Source organism: Gorilla gorilla, chromosome 10, assembly GCF_029281585.2.
Source record: "Gorilla gorilla gorilla isolate KB3781 chromosome 10, NHGRI_mGorGor1-v2.1_pri, whole genome shotgun sequence".
Taxonomy (NCBI): Eukaryota; Metazoa; Chordata; class Mammalia; order Primates; family Hominidae; genus Gorilla; species Gorilla gorilla.
The window spans coordinates 134,385,836-134,408,132 of NC_073234.2; the positions used below are offsets into that span (position 1 = coordinate 134,385,836).

The following is a 22,297-nucleotide window of genomic DNA, read 5'->3' on the forward strand; positions in this document are numbered from 1 at the left end:
AAGAGGAACGCAGGGGACCCTCTGTACCGGCCTAGGCCGTGTCTCCCAAAAGTGAGGGTCTGGGGGAGGCCGGCTGGGGTGGATAGATTAAGTTTTTTACGCGACCCCCCAACCCCCCCCTCCCCCCCCCGCCCCCCCGCAGAAGATCAGCTACAAGACTTGCGAAGGGGCTGGAAAGAAAGGTGGCCTGGCCCCAAGGGGGCACCCAGGAAAGGGCTGAGGAAGGCCAGCGATGATGGGAGAGGAGAGGGGCCTGGGAAGCAGGATCTCCTGCCTGGCGCAGATTGGGGTGCCAGGATGGTTTCTCAGAGGGATCAGCGCTGCTACTCGGTCGCCGCGGGGCCCTGGTGACAGGCGCACGCCCCGCCCTTTCTCCTCCCAAGACCTGCGGGCTTTTGTTATGCAGATGGCGGCAGGAGGCTGAGCCTGAGGAGGAGGGGGTTGGTGGGGAGGAGGAGAGACGGAGAGGGGGGAGGAAAGTGCAGCTCGCGCGACCAGCCTCCTCTTCCAACGTCACATTGTGCGAGAGACAAAACCCGGGCGCGCCGGAGCTCACACGCGCACGCACACACATCCGACCCCGTCGCCTCTTCTCTCCTGGTGCTGCCCAGAAAGCCAGCCCTCCCTTCCCTTCTTGGGGCGCAGAGGCTCAGCCAGCTCAGAGCGCAGCCTGGAGCCGACCCAGAAGGGCGAAGAAAGCACGGCGGACGAGCCTCCTTTCTCTGCTGCCTGCCCGGGCTGGGGCGTCCCATCCCCCGCCCTGAACTCCGATCTCTCCCACCCCACCCCTCTCTGGGTTTCACCCGGACAGAGCCCGGAGCTGGGTGTCGCCCCCGTTTGGAATCCACGTTTCAGCACTTTGGACAGCGCCCCGGACGCCCCGGCCCCTTTGGGTTGGCGATGGCGAGCGTTCAGCAAGGCGAGAAGCAGCTTTTTGAGAAGTTCTGGCGAGGAACCTTCAAAGCGGTAGCCACCCCCCGTCCCGAGAGCATCATTGTCGCCAGTATCACGGCCCGCAAGCCGCTGCCAAGGTAATGATCTCCTTCTTAGAAGGGGGGATCCTGAAGGTCCGCCTTTCTGGCCTGTGCCCCAGAGCCCGGAGGGATGGATGCAGGCAGCCGGGCCAGGGCGCCTGTCTTTTCCCGTCACTACTCGGCGGCTCCCGCTGAAACATGGGAACTCATTGCTTGTGTGAGGTGGAAGATGGTGAGAAGGGACAGGAATTCTTTGGGGAAAGCAACGCTTATTGGACCCCCGTAGCTCTTATTCCAGAGGTTTTGCTACCTGAGGGTGGGCGGTGCAGGTGGGGTACGACTTGACTGAAAAACTTTTCTTGGTGTCACAGAGTCCAGAGGGCAGGTGGGCCAAGGAATGGTGGATTTGAGATGTTTGGGGGGTGTTGTACCAGAAAAGGAGAATTGAGCCAGCTCAAGCAGCGTTCAGAGATAGCACACATTTCCATCCTCAGCTCGGAAACTAGCGAGCTTTGAACATTTTTGACAAAAGCCCATATGCTGTTCCCTCAAATACACCCAAAACAGCACCCTCCTCCACGCCTTTCTGGCGGCTGCTGCCGCTGCTGCTGAATTCTCTCCTCTCCAGCATCCAAAACCAAGACTCTGAGCTCAGGAGTCAGGGAGGAGCCTTCCAAGATCGTGAAGATGATCTTGGAAGAGTTTTATTTTGTTTTTTGTTTTTTTCAAAAAGAATCTGATTGCTTTGAACTCAGGGATGAGAACAGATCCTTGGATGGTGGTAGACATGGTGCTGATGGAAGGAAGAATAAGGGAAGAAATGAAAGAAACAGGGGAACAGGAGGTGGGGTGAGAGGGAGAGGAGATTGGGGGAAAATGGAAGCATTCCAAGGCAGAGAAAAATCCAATTCTTTTCATAAATCATTCAATTTAGAGGAGGTTAAGAATGAAGGGAAGAAGGCTGTGCCCTCTGTCAGGGAAAATCAAGGTAGTATGAAAACTCATCTTTTGCTGGTGTTGGATGAGTGGTTTAGTAGGAGAAAAGAAAGAAGTGGACCAGGGGGACCACTTGGAGGATTTATTAATCCTGGCAGTCTGCATTAGGGAGCAGATTGAAAACATGTCTGCAAAAGTGCTTAGGACAGACTGAACGTCTGTTCTGGCACAACTGATTCTGAACTTTCCAGTGAGTGTGAGGTGGAAGACGTATGGGAAATTATGTCTGAAGAATCAAAGCCAGATTGGAGAAGTTTTCCTCTTCACTGTCTTATTGAGGATCATACAGGTCTTTAGAGAAATAGGTGTCCCATTTAGGAATGGGTGGACAAGCATCACAACAGGCCAGTAGGGTGTAGCAGGCTTCAAGCTGAAGCAGCACCAGCCAGTGTTTGCAGACGGGAAGGAGGGGACACCCACCCACCCACTGACACAGGCTGGAGAAGGGGAACAATAATACTAAATGCCATTAAAGGCTGATGCTTCTCTGCTCTGAAGGAGGTTCTCTGTATAGATTTTTGACGTCAGTGGTTTTTATCTTCCTGGGTTTCTGCTATCTATTCCACCTTTGGAACGTACCTACTGTTGGCTAATCAGGTGCTGCACTGGCCAAAGAAAATGCCCTTGTAGAAGGAACTAGAGGAAATTTCACAGGAAACTAGAAGTATGGCATTTAGTCCGGAGTCTTCCATCTATTTTAGGGGTGCAGGGAGAGGAAAGCGGATTCTTGGTGGTGTTTTGATTCAGGAAATCACACCTATTATCTGCCTTGCTTGGTACTTTCCACTTTTGTCTGTCTGTCTGTTACTGTCCTGCCCTTTTCTTGGTCATATTTGCAATCACATGAATGGCCCACAAGGTCTTTCAACCCTCATCCTTTCTGCAGCTTTTTGCTAATTCTAATGTAATCCTTCTGAGACTTTTATAATACTCCACTCCCCCTCTGCAACCAGTATCATTTCACTCTTGGTGCCTTTTAATGTCATGGGTCTCCTTTGCCCTAGAAACCACCCCTGAGGTGAAAGCCTGAACCATAAGCCCTGGATTTATGTCACGCTAGGAGAATCCTGTGTAATACTTCTGTAATAGGCGTGGCCTCTCTGTAGAACAGATTCCAGTTTTATAACTGTTACTCCTGGTTTGGGGTAGAGAGTGAGAAGGGAACATTTGTTTCCAAGTCCTCAGGAAAGGTTGGATTGGAGTTGTCTTTTAACAGACTGGATAAAACCTGAATCATCCCCATTCTCACCCAAGCCAGCCACATCCAGTGACATTCAATTTCCACTTCCTTTTCAACATTCTACACTTACTTAAGGGTGAAAGTACCATGTTTCCAAAGCTGAGTTCTCAAGAGGAAAGAAGACAGAGGCATTGGCACAATATCAGCTGGGTTTGGGTGGCTTCCTCTAGAGGCAATCTGGGGACTTGGTCTCATCAGAAATGTCGTTTAGTTCCATGAGTCAAGCCCAGATCACAGTCGGCAGACCAGCACATGTAGCAGTCTGCAGGGGGATGGCAGGGAGTGGGTGGAGGAACCACTAGTCAGTCCTGTTGGTGTCACACTTAATATTTGTTTATAGATGAAGGCCACCCCTCTGAATAAACTTCCTCAGGATATTTTAAGTCTATCTCTCAAGGTAATTTAGTACCAGGATAGAAACATATATTCAATTCATTGATTTCATAGCAATATGCATACATCATGCAACTGCAATCTAAGCAACCCCCTGCTTAGTCTCTCTTTCTCCTCTCCCCCTCTGTGGGGCATACTTGATGAGGCAATAGCTTTATAATGTATCAAATTGCAACCAGACGTCTGCCTCAAATGTCAGAACAGTATAGCAGAGTGGGAAGCAGTACATCATAGTGGTTAAGAGCTCAGACTTGAGCATGAGACAACCTGGATTCCTGTCCTGGTTCTATCATTTACTAGCTGTGTATCCTGAACAAATAGTTTTACCACGCTGAGCTTGAAAATAGAAATAATAACAGTAACCCCTCAGACAACAGGTTGTAAGGATTGAGTTAGGTAAAGCTCTACCCCTGTGTGTGGTGCATGGTGTTGTTTAGTAGACATTGACTCTGGAACAAAGCTTATAGTGGCCAAAAGGAAAGCAACAACTCCTCATCATTGTGTTCTCCATGCCTACCCATTTCTCCCCCAAGTAATGCTGACCATTTTTATTGGGATTTCAACTCCTGATGGACAACTACATTCAGATGAAGTTAACACACATGAGGCAGGGTAGAGAGTGGTTCCATAATCCTCGTCTCTGAGAAGAGGCTAGCTGCTTTCTGATCTGACTGTTTCAGTTAGGGGGTTGGGGATAATAAATAATTATCTGGATTCAGAATTGATTGGTATAACATTTCCATGGAGCATTCTGTTGGTTTGTATAGAGAAGACCAGGTACTGTCAGTCTAAAGAAAGCTCAAACTTCTTGAAAAATCACAATTTTAATCCCACGGTTTCATCAAATCTACAGTGACTATGTGATTTATAGTTTATATCAAAATGTCTTTAAGAATGAAAGAAGGTGTCGTTAGTAATTATTCTAGGATGGAAGATCTAACAGAGATCATCCCAGGCAAACCAGAATGTACAGTGGTCCTTGTCAAACTTTATCTACCAGCCGGAAGGGAACCAGCATGAATCAATAAGATATGTGAATCTCTAAAGTGTAGAGAGCCACCTCCCTTTTATCCCCACCCAAGAAGGGTAGTCATTTTGCCTGGCATTAACTTAATTCTCTTTTTTAATTGCTTAGCCTAGAAAAGTTTGTACCTAAGAAGTTTCAGCTCGGTGAAAACCTAGTGCTTAAGGCTAGATCAAGCCACAGTATGATTTCATATCACCATATCGACCAATAGTAGCAGCTAAAGGCTTAATGAACATGTAAAAATCATTTGAAATTTGCATATCAATTGTTTATGGATGCATGAGTGTTAGTAAAGGGCTAGAAAAGATATCCCCTTAAGTAGAATACACATTTTCCTTACAATTCTTTTAGCAAGCTATTAATTTTCTTCAAAAATCCTTTCTACGCAGAATAGACCAGAAGTAGACTTCAGCCCAGGCCCTGTCCAAAAGGCCATAAATTCCAAACTATTAGAGATTTTACTGCATAAAGGGAAATTGTAAGGCAGAAAAAAAAATGCCTTTGAACCATTTAATTCAAGACTCCCCTCGGTGCCAAGAGATCAGTTAGCAGTTTGTGCTGACTTGATCATCAGGAGCCGGGTGAGGGGCTGTTGAGAGGCGATTTTCTGGCAGCAGCCTGTGGTTAAGAGCCAATGCGCTGAGGGTCACAGAAAATGCTTGCCCTGGCGGTGAATGAGCGTTTTTCTCTAGGAAGGGAGCATTATTGTGTGGGTCAAACCTTTCTCCTTTTGAAAGGCGAAATTTGTTGAATGGGATACAGGGGTTGGTTGCAGGGGGTCATTTCTGACATTCTGCTGTGTTCACCTGGCAAACGTGCTATCTTAGAGAACCAGGATGTGGTAGATGTTCAGTGAATGTTGGATGCATTAATTAGATGAATGTGCATGGTTCAAACCCAGCAACAGATTAGCTGTCTCCCCACCCCACCTCCAGTTCTGAGATGCTGAGGCTTCTGATCAATGCAACTTGAAAGACACACACACTGCAAATAGACTTGACTCTCCCTGGTGTCAGAATGAGGTTCCCTAGATAGAGACATCTGTCTGTCTGGGCAAGTAGACATGTTAGCCAGTATGGGGGCAGGAGGTTGGACTAAATGCCACTTGGATGTGCTTCCTAGGCCTGTAAGTCTCCATTACCTCCACCACTGCTCCAGGCCACCAAAAAAAGGGAACATCCCTAAAACCCTAACTCCTTTAATAGGGAAAGAAGCCTGGGTCACATGCCTTCTTCTCCATGAACACTTCAGGCATGCTGCAGAAGCGCAATACATTAAAAAAAAATCTCTTTTTTTTTATTTTTTATTTTTCAGAGTGGCTGGATTTACCTTCCTGTGAAGTGGAAGAATTCACAGGGGCTTAGCAAAACTAGAGCTCTTTAATTGCTTGTTCCTAAGACTTTCGCTGAAGTGTGAGAGAATATTTCTGAGGTGGAGGAAGTAGAATGATGAAGAGTTTGAGCTCTGAAGTCAGATCTATCCAGGCTCAAATCTTTCTTTGCTATGTGCAAGCTGCAGGACCCGTTAGTCACTTCACCTCTTTGTGCCTCAGCCTCCCCATCTGTGAAATACTCCTCTGTTGGGGTTGTAGTGAGGAGTGAATGAGATAATTTATATAAAGAGCATGGCACTGTGCCTGGTACAAACCCAGATCTCCATGAAGCAGATGCTCTTGTGTACTATGCCAGGGGCTACCCAACAAGATGCAGAGAGAGGGGATGCTAAAGCCCCTTACTACCTGGGCTGCGCTTGTTCAGTAGTGATGCTTGGGTTCTGTGGACTGGACTCCTGAGCAGCTCCAATGCTCTGTATTCACTTTTAAATGTGGCTTTGGTGCTCCCTAAAGAGCCACTGGAGATCTGTAGAGCTGTTTAAAACATTTGATGGACCTCAAGGGCACGCTAATCAAAGGAAGTGTTTTATTTTATTGGTTGCAAATGCTTACGGGCTATGAGACTTGGCAAGCAGCTTGACCTTCTCAATCTCAGTTTTCTCATCCATAAAATGGGGCTAATAATAGCAGCTCCCTCCAAGAGCTGCTGTGAGGACTGGATGAGCTAATTTATGGAAAGTGCTACTTGGCACCCAGTCAGAGCTCCATCAGTGTTGGCTCTTGCTATTAATAATAAATGATAGGTTTTTTCATTACTATTTGCCAGGCCCATTGGGGAGAAAAAAGTTGAATGTCCTCTTGTGAGGGCCTCAGAGTTTAGTAGCAAAGGTAGACACAACGTAAGTACATATTTCATAAGGGAGACAGTCTTTTTAATTTTTAAAATTTGTTTTCACATAATAACTGTACATATTTGGGGGGTACATAGTGGTGTTGTGATACATATAATGTACAGTGATCAGACCAGTGTAATTAAAATATCCATCATCTTAAACATTTATAATTTCTTTTATTAGAAACATTCAGTATTTTTCTTCTAGCTATTTGAAACTGTAAAACATATTATTGTCTTAAGCACGATAATGTAGGGAGAAATAGAGACAGAGGAATGTAAAAAAAAAAACAGCGAAGGGAGAGACCCTTAATGAAGCATGGAGTCCCTTGCTTATAGTCACACAGTTATTTTTAGTTATCTGATCTGCAAAATGGGGATGATTCTTCTATTTCATCAACGTTATCTACAAATACAAGGAATGATCAGAGAAAATCAGACCTTTGCCCCCAGCAGGGTGTCAAAGACCATTTCTTTTCCTAGGAGAAAAAGCAGGCTAAATTCTCTGAGGGGAACATTAACTGTGGGGGAATAGTCAACGCTAGTGGAGGGGAGCCGTGGAAGGGAGCTGCTCATATAATATACATTTTCCAGCTCAAGGATGCAGTCTCTGGCGTGGGCTATTAGGCTTCTTGTCCTTCATGGACCAGCTCTAGCTAACAGGAAATCTAGTCTGCATTCCATGAACAACCACCAGTGATGGGGGGATTATAGCGAGCCTGCAAATGTGGAAGATAAAATTAATCACAGGGGAATGAATACACAAAGTGGAAGAAGCTGCACGTCGGCTAAAAAAAATTAAGTTGTACTTTCATTCATTTATTCAGTCATTCAACATTTTTATTGAACCACTACTCAACATAACAGTGAATGAACACAGGAACTCCCTGTTCCCGTGGAGGAGAAAGACAATGGATGAAGAACCAGATAAATAAATGAGAGCTGGTGGTAATGCATTCTGTAAAGAACAATAAAGCCAAGGAAAGGAATACAGGGTGAGGGAATGAGCTGCTTTGTTGGACAGCATGATCCCTGAGTGAAGGGAGAGGTGAGCTGTGAGGATAAGTGAGAGAAAAGTGTTTGAGGCAGAGGGAACAGCAAGTGCAAAGGCCCTGAGGTAGAAGGATGCTTGGTGTATTTGAGAAATAGCAAGGAGGTCAGTGTGGCTAGAGCAGAATGAGTGAATGGGAGAGTGACAGAAGATGATTCCCAGGATGCAGGCAGAAAACAGATCAAGTGGGGCCTTGTAAGCCAGTTCAGGAAATTCCTAGGTCCTAGGCTGGGGGCAGGAGGTGGTCCCAGGGGGGTTCTTGCCTTCTCAGGCAGAGTTCCAGATCTGATCTGCTTCTGTTGACTCCTCTTTCCTGACTCTGATGCAGCCAGTGATGACTTTGAACAGCAATATCAGAAGATTGGCTGGGTCCCTCCATGTGTTATGGACAAGCATGCAATTTACAGTCCCTTTGATTGTGAACAATCACATCAGGAAACTTTAAAGATGCTGTTTAGACTTCCAAATAGCAGTGATAGATTTTGTTCCCACAGTGCAAGGGTTTGGTCTCTCATATTCATGCATGCAAACCTAGACTATCCCTTGAACCCAGTAGCCCCCTCCACTGCCCACTCTTGAAGCTACAGTCTGCCCTTTCTCTCTCTCTCCCTCTGTGTATCTCTCCCGGCACCTGTACCCCCACACCTTCCAGCCCTCCACTCCATTTGAAATTTTGCTGAGGGAGCTCCCATATGCTACAGCCTGTGTGCGGAGCTCTGTGAAATAGAACACTGAATTAAGATGTCATAGAGACAAAGCCAAACCAAATACAGGAACAATGCCGAACCCTAAAACAGTCATTAAGTAATTCATGTCTACATGTGTCTGTTCAAAACAAATATTAAGATCCTCTGGACGCAAATATTTCTCATCCGGAGAATCCTCTGGTTGCTGGATTCCCAGAGCTTAGATGCCGCTGTCGGACAGCTTTGCTGAGTACAAACACCAACAGATCACTGTTCTCTGGCTTCATTAAAATTTAAGCTTAGGCAACTGAGCAGGAATTTAGAAGACAGTTGCCACTTCTGCAGAAAGAGAGGTGCCATTTGGGCCTGAAGCGTGCATCTTCATGGTGTGTGTGCGCGCTCACTTGTGGTGGGAATGTGTGTGCTAAGAGCCTTGTGTTACTATGTGCCTTGCCCTGTGCCGAACACATTTCATTTCTTATCCAGTTCTGTACTTATAATAATTCCAGAAGAGAGGTGTCTTCAAAACCCTATTTTACAGATGAGAAAACAGAGGCTCTGAGAATAGAAATGATCTGCTCACAGACACATGGCTGGTAAGAGTCAGAATTGGAATGAGAACCCAGAGCTCTTAACCAACATGTTTATAGGATAAGACACTTTGCAGAGGAGGAAAAAATGGTATCACAGAGGGGAGGTAAGCCCTGGGAATCCAGCAACCAGGGGAGTCTCTAGATGAGAAACCTTTGTGTCCGGAGGATCTTACTATTTGTTTTTAACAGACACACGTAGACGTGAATTGCTTAATGACTGTTTCAGGGTTCCGCATTGTCCTATTTGGTTCGGCTTTGTCTCTACGTCATCTTAATTCAGTGTGCCCACGATCACACGGTGTGTAAGTGATGAAAGCAGGAGATAAATTCAGGTCTGTCTGATTGCTAGTATATTCTTCTCTGCTGGCTGGACTTCCTGTCATTCTCGTTTGGGTTTTAAGGTTGGGGGTGTTTTTGTTTTGTTTTGCTCATCTTGTTTTATGTTCAATCAGTTTAGTAATTGCCATTGTTATAATCCCATCTCATACCACTTGCAGCAATACTGCTTTCCTCTCTCCTTGCCCCTCTTATCCATTATCCACATAGACCCAAAAGAACCTCTTTGAAAAGCACATCAGACCATGTAAGCCCTATCTCCCTCCATCTAAAGCCCTCTATCACTTTCTCTTGTTTGTGTTTTTTTGGTTTGTTTTTGTTTTGAGACGGAGTCTCGCTCTGTCACCCAGGCTGGAGTGCAGTGGTGCGAACTCAGCTCACTGCAACCTCTGCCTCCCAGGCTCAAGGAATTCTCCTGCCTCAGCCTCCCAAGTACCCACCCCGCACCCAGCTAATTTTTGTATTTTTTTAGTAGAGACAGGGTTTCACCATTTTGGCCAGGCTGGTCTCGAACTCCTGACCTCAGGTGATCCACCCTCCTCAGCCTTCCAAAGTACTGGGATTACAGGTGTGAGCCACCATGCCTGGCCCCATGCTTTTTTAAGTATACAGAGCCAGCTCCCTGCCATGGCCTCTAGCCTCTTCATGGTCTACCTTCCTGCCCACCTCCCTGAGACCATTTCTAAAACGCCACCTCTCACTTCCTCTGTTTAGTTGCATCTTATTCCTTTTAGTTACTCACATTTTCCAGGCTCCTTCCTGCCATGGAGCCTTTGCACATGCTGCTAGGAAAGCTCTTCCTCTCCCCTGATGCCTGATTTATACCTACTCCACTTTCCAGAGCTCAGAGGAAGTGCTGTTTCCTCGGGGATCCTTCCAGAATGCTGCAGACTAAGTCATACCCCTCATTACAGACATTATTTTCTTATCACTGTTTTCAACACATTTGTAATTGTATATGGATTTGGGCGATCATTGGCTAAAGCACACCTCTCCTAACGGTTGAGGCCTCATGAGGAGAGGGACTGTGACTATGAGCTCCTTGTTGAACGAACCTCTTTCCCCAGATACACAGCAGGGACCAAACACATGTTGGTAGAATGCATGAACTATAGCACTTTCCCCTCATCGAATCACTTTCACACCTAATAGTCTGAACCATATGGAATTGCCAATATTCAAAACCAGTAATGTTATTTCCTCTGATTCATAGGAGAATTATTTGAACCACTGGGGATGGGGACTATGCCTGTCTCATTCTTTGCGGTATCCCAGCACCTAGTACAGTGGCTCAAGGTTGGTCATCTTTAAATATTTGTTGAATAAATTGTTAATGAGGACAATACAACCATAAGCACACTGTACAGATGAGAAAACTCAGAGACCTACAGAGGTGTAGTATTAGATAGAGCTAACAGGACCTTAGGGATCACCCGATCTCATTTTACACGTGGAGGGCTGAGGGATAGGGTTGATAACGTGCTTAACATATTGGAACCATAGTGAGCATGTGTAATTTGTAAATAAATACACGTATATTGGGGTTTTGTTCTCAGCATTTCTCACTGAGAGAGATATGAGATAAAAGAAACTTTGGGGTCCATTGATCTAATTCAGCTCCTCTTTTAGCAGAAAGAGACACTGAAGCCTGCAAAAAGAGAGAGATTTGCCTAAGGTCTGTAGCCTGCAGGTGAGCTCTGGGTTCAGAGAAGTGATGTTTGCCCAACGTCAGGGCTCTTGTTTGAACTTCTCTGCTGCAACCAGGTGAGCAGACACCAGTTCTCTCTGGTGACCCCACCCACGCTGTGAGACATGACATCCCGCCCCCTCAGGGTCTCCTGTGGCACCTGCTGCCCACCCACTCGTCTGGGGATCCTGACAAGATGTCCATCTGCACCCAGCCTGTGCCTAGCAGAGCAGGTGAGCAGCTCTGGGTGTTTCTGGAATCAGATTTCAGAACTTCCAGCTGATAAAGGCTTTTGTTTGGCCAGTGTTTTGCCCCAGCCTCCTGTCCACAGCCAGGTGGCAGGTGATTCTGGGACCCAACCCACATCCGGAAGGGGCAGGTATCTGAGCAGTGGTGCAGGATTTATCATATGGATGGTTGTTTGCTGCAGGAACGAGAGGCCATCATCATTATAGCATCTTTCAATGGTCTGTTCTTTATAAATCCTCATTGCCTCACTGGGGCACTTAGTCTACTGTCAGGATGAGAGGGCAGCCGGGGGACCTTCAGAACTCAAATATAGCCTCTTCATTTGATAGATGGGGAGACTGAGGCACAGAAAGAGCACAGGGCATTCCATATTGCATCAGAAAATTAGTGCCAAAACTGTAGCTAAAATATGGGCTGCTTGGCACCCAGTCCCAAGACACCACACTGCTCAGAATTCCTTGGGGGAAGAAGACAGAAAAATCAATGTATTCACATTTTACAAACGGACTAATGAAGCTAAGAGATGTGAAATGATTTTCCTAAAGTCACATCATGAAATAATGATATATCATTATTATCGTCACTGTTAAACTGTTACTATTGATCTTGTTTGATCCTCACTACAGTAAGTACCAGTGTTATATCCATTTTAAAGATGAAGAAACTGAGGCTCGAGGTCTTATAAAGACCTGGAATAAGCTCCAGATCTCTTGACTCCAAGTTTAATGCCCTCATGCCACTGTGGGGAAAGATTTCTGACCCCAAAGAGGTTGTTCACTGAGCAGGGATCACCAGGCAAGGGTGGGAATGGTGTGACCGCCTTTAATCACTGACCCAGGCTGCACTGCCTAAGCATTCCCATTCAATTCCTCTCATTCTGTTCACCCACAGAGTGTGCCAGCATCATGCCTTCTTCAACTGCTCTGTATATACTGTATCTTTTTCCTGCATGGAGAGTCTCTTAGAATGACATTCCTCTTAATGGCCTTGGGGGCATGGAGGGATTGGAGTGGGCCCCCAAAATTGAAAGGGGAACCCAGATATCAGTAGCCTTAGGAAGAAACACCATGTACCCCATTATAGCAGGGACCAGACTGAAGGGGAACAGGCCCCAAACTGCAGTGGGAAGAGTGCATGTGGGTCATGAAACCTTCTTTCCATGGTGGGTCCTGGTTATACATGGCTCCCAAAGAAAAGACACCTTGACAACCAGAAGAAGTAGGGGTGGCCTCAAGATTGCTGTAGCCCAACCCTCCCTAACTCTTCATTTTACAGAAGGAATCTGGCACAGAGTAGTCAAGTCACTTGCCTAAAGTCTCACAAGCAATCAATGCCATTGACAATGGGTTCATTGTAGGGCACTTGTGGGCTTTTGGAAAGAGAAAAACTAACATGATTGCTTTCTGCTGGGTGCTATAACACATGCCTGCAGCCCCAGCTACTCGAGAGGTTGATGCAGGAGGATCCATCCCTTAAGCCCAGGAGTTCTGGGTTGAAGTGCGCTATGCCAATGGGTTGTCTGCACTAAGTTGAGCATCAATATGGCGACCTCCCAGGAGCTGGGAACCACCAGGTTGCCTAAGGGAGGGTAAACCGGCCTAGGTCAGAAGCAGAACAGATCTAAACTCCCATGCTGATCAGTAGTGGGATCGTGCCTGTGAATAGCTACTGCATTCCAGCCTGGGCAACATAGCAAGACCCCAACTCTAAAAAAATTGGTAAAAATAAATAAAAAATAAAAATGATTGCTTTCCACTCACCACTCCTATCCACACCCCAGAACACTGGCTGTTCCACCTTGGCTCTATAGCATTTATGTCCTATTAACAAGCCAACTCTCAAACTGTCCCCACGTAGTGGTTTGAATTCAGGAGCTAGAGGCTACGGTCTAAGTGCTCCTAGATGCTTTTAATGTTTTCCAGAGAAGCTCAGGCTGAGGCTTCCACCACAGAGACTCCCGGCTTGCAACTTGGGCAAGATGCCATTTCAGCCACCCTGATGTTTACTACCCCTACTCTAGTTCTTAAAAGCCTTTTGCCTTTCCTCTCACTGGAAAATAGTGTGCTCTGCATTCCCACCCCTCCAATCCTCCAACCTAAGGAAAGCATCAACTCCCAGTCACCAAGCAAATGTCAGTTCTGACGCATGCCAAGGAAGGGGTATTGTATAGTTAGAAGAGTTCTAGCTTTGCAGTTAATGTGCTTGGGCTTGAATTCTACTCCACCACCTAGTAGCTGTGTGACCTTCAGCAAATCCCTTCACTACCCTGAGCCTCAGTGCCCTCATCTGTAATATGGGGCCAAAAATCCTTAACTCGAGTGGTTGCTGATTCCTGGTATGACTGAGTATTTGCAATGGTTGCCTTTGGCCATTCGGCTTATGTTCAAAAGCGAGTCAGTTTGATGGTGGTGGTGGAGTGAGAAAAGACACTGGGATTATACCCCTGATCAAGAATGCTAAACCTCACAGTTCATGGGTTCCATTCTCTATTATGCAGATGGAGAAAGTAAGCCTCAGAGAGGGAAAGGCATTTACCCAAAGTCATACAGTGAATGGGAATCCAGGTCTCCTTACCCCTAGAGTTCACTTCTCTGCCTCAGTGACTTCATAAATGTCAATTTTAAAACTTCTTCATATGTCAAAAGGTTTAATAATAGTTACTAATAATAGTTTCTGACTACTTACTATACAACCAGCACTGAGAAAAGTGCTTTATCTGCAATATGTCACTTAATATGCTTAACTGCTTTTTGAGGTAGATACTGTGACAATTTCCATTTTGTAGATGAGAAAATTAAGGATCAGAGAGGTAAGTGATTTGTCTAACTTACACAGCTAGGTAATGTCAGAGCCAGAATTTGAATCCTGTGCTGCTAACTCTCACTAACTCTTATTGGGAACACCTGTTCTGCCAATCTCCTGAGATAAGGAAAGATGAGAAAACTTAGGAGCACCATATGGAAACTAGGAAGTTCTTGACAAGCTGTTTACATCTTCCAATATGTGGCTCCATTCTGCTCCATCCCAGTGCCACAGTGGTGCATCAGAGAGAATGTGGCTCAGGATATCTGTCCACCTGCACTGCCCCATAGTTCTATTTTGGGACTTGCCAGTTTGATGCTACATTAATGTAGAATGCTTTCCGGAAACCAGTTTCCCTAGGAATGAGAAACAGACAAGGAGAATAAGTCTTTGTTGAGTGAGAAATTTGGGACTTCTAATTGCAATGCTTACCCCAAGCTGACCCAGTTAGGTGCAGCCATTATGCAATCATGGTTATTCTTCAGATGCACAATACTTTATGCTTGCTGAGAACTTGATTCATGCATCTACCCATCCACCCATCCGTTTATCATGCATTTACTCATCATCTATTCCTGCATCCATTTATTTATCCACCACCACCTATTCATCCATCCGTCCACCCTTTATCCACCTGTCAGTCAAGCAACAATTGATGCATTTATTATTTCATTCACCCATCCATCTATTTTCCAGCAGTTTCTCTATTCATCCATTCTACAACTATTTTCTTTTTTCTTTTCCCATTGATCTACCTGTCCATCTACCCATCCATCCGCCTCTGCATCTAACCAACATTTATGCAGCATCTAATTTGTGCCTTTCTTCACCATTTCCCCACATTTATGGTAAAGTGAGATTTATTTATTTCATTCAACTGACAGTGGGAACTAACTACCAGCTCAAATTATTTTTTTCAAGACCACACAGGAATAAAGTTAAACCTGATCTTCCAGTCCTAGTTCTCTCCAAAACACCTATAAAACATTGTGGGTCCAAAGAATCACAGGCATCTTGGGTTTGTTTTTCTTCTCTGAGGTCTTTTGCTGTGCATATTTAAATAATCATGCATATTCATTTATATCAGAAACAAAGGATCACAACAAATGCTATGACCCTTTTTCACTTGTGCAAAAAGATTTCACGTATGCAAAAAACAAAAAAATAAAATTTTCTCTATTCTCAAGTTGCTTACATTTTAGTATGGGAGACATGTTTATGAATAACTAGTGACTAGAAAGCAGGGCAGGAGTTAATAGTATCAAAAAGAAAATTAAGGCCAAGGCAGGTAAAGTGACTTGCCCAAGGTCACGCAAGTTAATACAAATGCTGTGTAATTACTTCGATTCCTAAACTAAGCTCTGTGTTAGGCAATTTATAGACAGATTTCACTGAATCCTCACCCCAACTCTGTGTAACAGGTATCATTGTCTCCATTTTATGGATGGTAGATGTGAGACTCAGAGAGTCTAAGCAACTTGGTCAAGGTTATCACTTGGTAAGGGCCAGAGTTAGCCCAGGCATGCTTGCTTCCACAGTTTTCTCTTTCATAAAACTTTTCCCAGAGTCAAGGTATGGAGCAAAAAATGTCACTTGTGAGGTCCAACTGTTTTCCTGCTTCTGAGTTTCTAGGTGATTACTTCAGTGGAAGTCCATTCCAAGACTGGGTTCAGATAGAGGAGGAAGGCTCTGCACAGAGATGAGGTGAACCTCATGGGGCTGAATGAGGCAGGGGTGGAGTAGCGATGGTCCCAGTCTGCACTGGGCAATCGCTCAGAAGAATCAACCAGCCAGGAAGTGTCTTCTCAGCAAGAAGGTTATCCATGAAGAAGAAAAACCCTTCAAGACAAGGAAACAAGAGATATTAGTTAACCATACATGCTCTTGACCACAGCTCAACTCAAAGATGGCACCCCAGAGGGGCATGAACTGAGTCGCTAGTAATGAGGAAGGTGTTGGGAGGAGTGGGGTAAACATTCTCTAAGCACCAAATTTGGTAGGGATTTCCACTTCCTTATACTCACTTGTGGAGTGATTGAAAAGAGCCTTGTAATGTAAAGGAGAACACAAGCCCAGTGAGGTTGTTGTATTTACCCAGGGCTGCCCAACTTGGCAGAGCTCTTTCTATTGGCCATCAGTCCACACACGTTACTGTGGACGCGTCCATCATCCTTGCCATGTGGCACCTTTCTGGTCTTAGGGATCTCTCTCTCTCTCTCCCTTCTCCCCAGCCTGGAGGCAATCTCTTTCTGTTCTGGAGAAATCTTTCTTCCTTTGTGTTTCTTCATGATTCTTTTCTGAATCCATAAATCCTTTTCCTTAAGGGCTTTGACTTTTCCAAAAAGCAAACACGAAAACACTCTCATATTCTTTCTGTTTTCAGCTTGACACATGTCTCCCTGAGGCAATAAGAGTAGAACCCATGGCCTGCTTAAATGGTAAAAAAGAACAGGGGAAAATATAGAGAGAGGGAAAAAATCCACATAGATCAATATCTCAAAATATTGTCCCATTGCACACGCAACATCTCCTTTAAGCTGCTTAAGCTTTTGAGGTGGATACTGTCATTATCTCCAGTTTACAGAGGACGAAGCTGAAGTATGGGGACACTATGTGCCTTCTTCAAGGTGACACAGCTAGGAAGTGGATCCAGGATTCAAACTCAAGCTTGTAAGGCACTAATTGTCAAGTTTTTAACTACCACATCCTACTGACACACTACCTGTGTGGAAAAAATATGTATCAAAATTGTTCCCTAAGGAAAATTGACTTGCCCAAGATTGTTCAGCAAGTCAGTAGAATGGGAGCCAAGTTTGCTGGTCAGAGGCACATCAATCAGGATCTATATTTAATGGACACTATTTGCATACATCTGGGTCAAAGGGTCATGTAGCTTGGTCTCTGAGGAGGCTACATTCAACACCCAAGAAAAGTGTTCAGAAAGGAAAGAGATATTTCTTAGAGTGCCAGCCAAGCTTCAGAACTGTGCAACTGAGTGGATAAGAGCAATATGGCAAAAAAAAAAAAAAAAAAAAAATCACAGAGAGTGTCAACATCTCTAACCAATTGGTAGTGGTGGTCTGGAGCACTGTATTGAGATGGACTCTAGGGCTATATCTGAGATCAGTAGAAAAGAGTGCTTGGATCAATTAGTAATGTCTGTCATCCTTGCAGGAAACAGAGGTTGTAGCATGCATACTATGTATTTATCTTTCCCCCACCTGGAAGGGGATGCTACAGCTTTTGGAAGAATCAGATCAAGTGCTAACTATTGAACATTTACTACGCTGTTGGTGCCGTGCTCATCACATTCACTATTTCATTTAATGTTATCACTGGATTCCCTCTCCTAACACATTTTGCAAAGGAGAAAACAGAATGTCAGAAAGGTGAAGTTACTTGCCCAAGGCTAAAGAAGCTGGTCCATGGCTAACCAGCTATGATAATTACTGTGAAATACATAAACAATTAGGTTGATCAGTAGAAATGTCAATAGAGAAACAATCCCAGAACCTGTTAATTGGTGTTTGAATGTATATATTTGGCCAGAGGGCTTTGTCTTATTTATCTCTCTATTCCCAGTGACTAGCATAGGGCTCTGGACACAGGTGATGCCCAATTCATATTTATGTAGAACTGTGAACAGGCACTGCGCAAGACAGTGGTTCAGGGTGTAAAGAGATTTTGTTATGCATATAATGGCAAAGTGTCGAGTTTAAGGCTGGGCATGACTAAGTACACAATAAATATTTGTATAATCCAAGAGTGATAGAGGAGTTGGCTACTGGGTGGGATCAGGAAGACAAAATGAAGACAATCTTGGTGAAGACAGGGCAAAGGTATTCTTTATCCTATCTGGAAGGATGTTAGGGATCCAAGGACCCAGCCCCCACACTGCTGATTCCTAGGATACCAGGCTATGCAGGCACATTTCATGGTACCATCAGGCAAGTCCAGGAGGGAGAGTCCTGCACCTGGGGAGCTATTTCTGGCCATATGTTCTGCCAGCAGTGTGCTGGGAGGCTGCAGGAGCCGGATCTGCTGCTAGGGCTCTGGAACTCAGAGTCGGGACAACGCCAGCTTTGCCTTGCCAGGGGCACCTGAATGTCATGGCAGGAGGGGAAGGCAGCAGGGAGGGGCGGCCTCAGGGAGCCCAATCTTATTCCGTGCATCTTTTCCCAGCTGTGTCCCACCTGTGTTAAGTTTGAGGGTGATTTATCTTATCTGCAGCATTGACATATTGCATTTTAAAGCGTCTCAAATTATGAAATCACTGTGAGATTGGAAGAATTATTTTTTTCCATTTCATAGATGAAACAACTAAAACTAACAGAGTTATTTAAAATAACAACAGTAACAACAGTGCATGTTAGGCATTACACTAAGCATTTCGTATACTGTAACTTATTAAAGCCTTATAATGCCCTGTAAGACAGGGAATATTCTTATAGCTATTTTGCAGCTGAGGAAATTGAAGCTCAGAGAGGTCAAAACTTTATCAAACCCGGTCCCATCTGATTCCAGAGCCCATAGTCTTAACCTCTATCCTATGCTACCTCTGTGTCAATCAACTAATTAACTTGTTAATACTTTGCATATATACGGTGTTTTAAATTTCCCAAACACTTTATGTATATTTGTGCCTTAGAGTGGTGCTCTAATACTAGGCACTAAGTAGAAGAAGTACTATGTTTTGTTCACATCCTTTGACACATCAAAAATAATGCCAGGAGCTGGGGAGGTACTTACTGCTCTACACTGTACTTTGTACTGTATTATGATACATGATATTTTGTATTTTGTACAGAACGCACTACACAATATGCTACTTTGTACAATACAGCAAAGTAACCCCTGTGCTACACTATATTTCACTTCCCCAAGCCTCAATTTTGTCATCTATAAAATGGGGGAAATAACTTTTTCCCAAGGCCTGTGACCACTGAAGATGATAAATGGGAAAAGAGCCCGGCACACCTCACACATCAAAGCAGTGCAATATGCTGTAGCTGCCCAGCCACACACCTCGGAGTTGTTTTACAGGAGTGAGCAAATACTTCTCTTGCTGAAGTGAACAAGGTGACTGGCTAAAATAAGCCTAGTCATCTGTAACTGAGGCATAACACAAGTTTATTCTTAGCATCCCCTTTGCACTCCCAGCCACTGGAAAAGAAAGGACTCAGACCAAGGACCCGTGAACTTTCCAATACATTTGACCCCAGTGAACCCTGTGTTTCTTGTGACTGGCCCTGTACTAAAGACCTCAGTGTTCTTGGTCTCCATTTAGGCAAGGTCAGACCAGAGCTTTAGTCAGAATTGGTTTAAACTATTTCCAGGTGCAAGAGGCATCTCTGGGAAAAGAGAGGGCAAAAGGACAGAGAAAATATATTTACCATTGGAACATAGATTTTGTGAGTACAAGTCATCTAGCCATGCACAGCCCTGTCCTTGGGCTATAATTATATTCATTCCGAGTTTTCTCAAGAAACAGCTAGAGAGGGAGGCATTTTGCCAGAGCCTAACCTAAATGGAAGCTTATCACTGTTCATAGTCATGGGATCATTTGGCCAATGGGGGAACCTGGGAGGCAGGTAAGGATTTTCTTTCATTTCCTATCCTCTTTCCAATGAATCTCTCAGACCAGCACCATTTTTCTGCCAAGGAAAGTGGTCTCTGGCCATGAGGAAGTGTCTATTGGCTGCACACACCATTTGGGCTCAAAGAGTAAGCAGAATAGCGCCATATTGGATTGTTACAAAAAGGCCATTAAACGAGGGTGGCATAGTTAGGGTAGGCAAGATTATCAGCTAAAACAGATGAGCTCTGGGATCTAAGTGGCTTCACTGATACATTCATTTCTTGCTCTTGTCTTAGTCCTTCCTATGTTGGTTGAAGGAGAGCTTTGCTTCTCGTGGCATACAGGGACCCACCCTTATGGCATGACTTCAAAGTTATGTGACGTGGTGGTGCAGCTGGAAGATGAGGAAAGTGAACAACGTTGTAGAGGCCCCACCTACTCTTGACTGTCTCTGCTGGAAGTGATTCAACACTCCTCTTTAAATTTCATTGGTAAAAGCTTGTCACAAGGTCCCCTGGGTGCTAAGATAACTGGGAAGGGCAGTCTCGTAGCATGTCTGAGTGGGAAGTGAAGGAAGCTTAGTACCAACCTCTCTCAAGGTAGGAATTGCCCTTCAGGCCAGGAAACACATATTAAGGTGAGCATCTCAGGCTTCTCTGATCAGTTCTTTCTCTGTATGAGTGGAAGAGGGCAGGAAAAATAACAGTTACTATTTATTGAACAATTACTATGGACCACGCACTATGTTAAATTTTCCCAAGCCTTACTATGTTTCATATATGAACCCTGTCATGTATGTATTGTTATTTCTATATTATAGATAAGGAAAACCCCCATGAGAGAAAGTAACTTGATCAACATCACACAGCTAGGTGGGAGTGGTGGCTTCTACCTGTAATCCCAGCACTTTGGGAGGACGAGGCAGGCAGATCGCTTGAGCCCAGGAGTTTGAAACCAGCCTGGGCAACATGAGGAAACCCTGCCTCTATAAAATAAACAAAAATTAACCAGGTGTGATGGCTCATGTCTGTAGTCCCAGCTACTTGGGAGGCTAAGATAGGAGGATCCCTCGATCCTGGGAGGTGGAGGTTGCAGTGAGCTGTGATCACACCACTCCACTCCAGCCTGGGTGACAGAGTGAGAACATGTCTCAAAAAAAAAAAAAAAAAATCACACAGCTAGAAAATGCTGGAGCCATGATCTATTCTGATTTTGATTCCAGGTCTGATTCTATAGCCTGTGTCCTTACCCATTAGACCACACTGCCTATGTGAAATACAGCTTTCAGTGTGACCCTGAGGGATTAAACATGACGATAGACGAAGTGCTTAGCCCAGTTGCCTGCCATGCCATTAGTCCTCATTAGATGCTGATTACGAAAAGAAAAGAAGCAAAAAAAAAAAAAAAAATTGTTTTCAAGTTTCTCTTTGATCTTTGAGGAGTTATCTGCTCTGATGGTTTTTTTCCCTTGCAAACTGGTATCCCATTTATTCATTTGCACATTGAGTTAATGTATCTACTGAACGTGTTCCATGGGCTTATCATAGTGCTAGGCACTTGGTATATGAAGATGAGCCAGATATGGTCCCTCCACTCAAGGAATAGAGTGAAGGTGTGGGATGGATTCATTCTCTCCAAATTCTTGGGGATTCTGAGAAATGGCACTGGCGTTGTCAGAAACCTGGGGCCTGGTTGGACATTTGGGACAGGATGAAAATCTAATTGATTTGAAGTGTTTATTTCCCATTTGTGGGGCAAACAAGTAAGAAGGTAGATATAAGGAACTATAATATTTTTATTTAGTTCTCTCCAGAAAGTTTTTCCTGTCTGATACAGCCTTATCTCTATCCAACTTAGGGCCACAATAGACACCATTACAGTTCTCGGTTACCCTAGGTACCGTGTTTGGTGCAGGACTAGCATATGATACTAGGAGAGCCAATCTCAGCCCTTCCCTGGGGCTAAGTACGAGGAGAGTGACTTTCACTGGGCTCTGGTGGTGACAAAGGCCATGCTGGACAGGAAGGATCACAGTAACACCCAGCATCTATTAGGCGTCTACACCAAGGCCAGTGTTTACACCATGCTGCTGAACACTGCATTTGAATGAAATTGCTTCAACCTCGCAACCACCCTTTAAGGCGGGCACATTTTCATTATCCTTATTTTACAGTTGAGAAACCTGGAGCTCAGAGGGGTGACAACACTCATTCAATGTCCCACAGCTAGTAAGGGATCAAGCAGGGGTTTGAATCCCACACCATGTGCTCACAGTCACCATACCACACTGCTACCAGTTATCTCTATGTAGCTACCTCTGGGTCCCAGCAAGGAAGGGCATATGGGAAGATGGCTAGGCTTGGGCTGCAACCTATGTTCGAAGACCAGGGGCAAGTTGATTTAACCCAGCCATTTGGACTGTGCTCTGTCTACCCCCACCCCATCCCCCGCCACCAGCGT

The 22,297-nt window shown here is 44.8% G+C and overlaps 1 protein-coding gene across 1 annotated transcript in view; it reads left to right on the plus strand.

The window, feature by feature from the left end:
* Window positions 1-346: 346 nt before the first annotated feature.
* The window catches only part of SRRM4 (serine/arginine repetitive matrix 4), a 181,449-nt gene continuing 159,498 nt past the window's right edge, over window positions 347-22,297 (plus strand). The window contains exon 1 of the mRNA XM_019038900.4: window positions 347-1,031. Within this exon, the coding sequence (XP_018894445.2) occupies window positions 901-1,031 (131 nt within the window). The 5' untranslated portion in view covers window positions 347-900. The remainder of the gene's footprint in view (window positions 1,032-22,297) is intronic.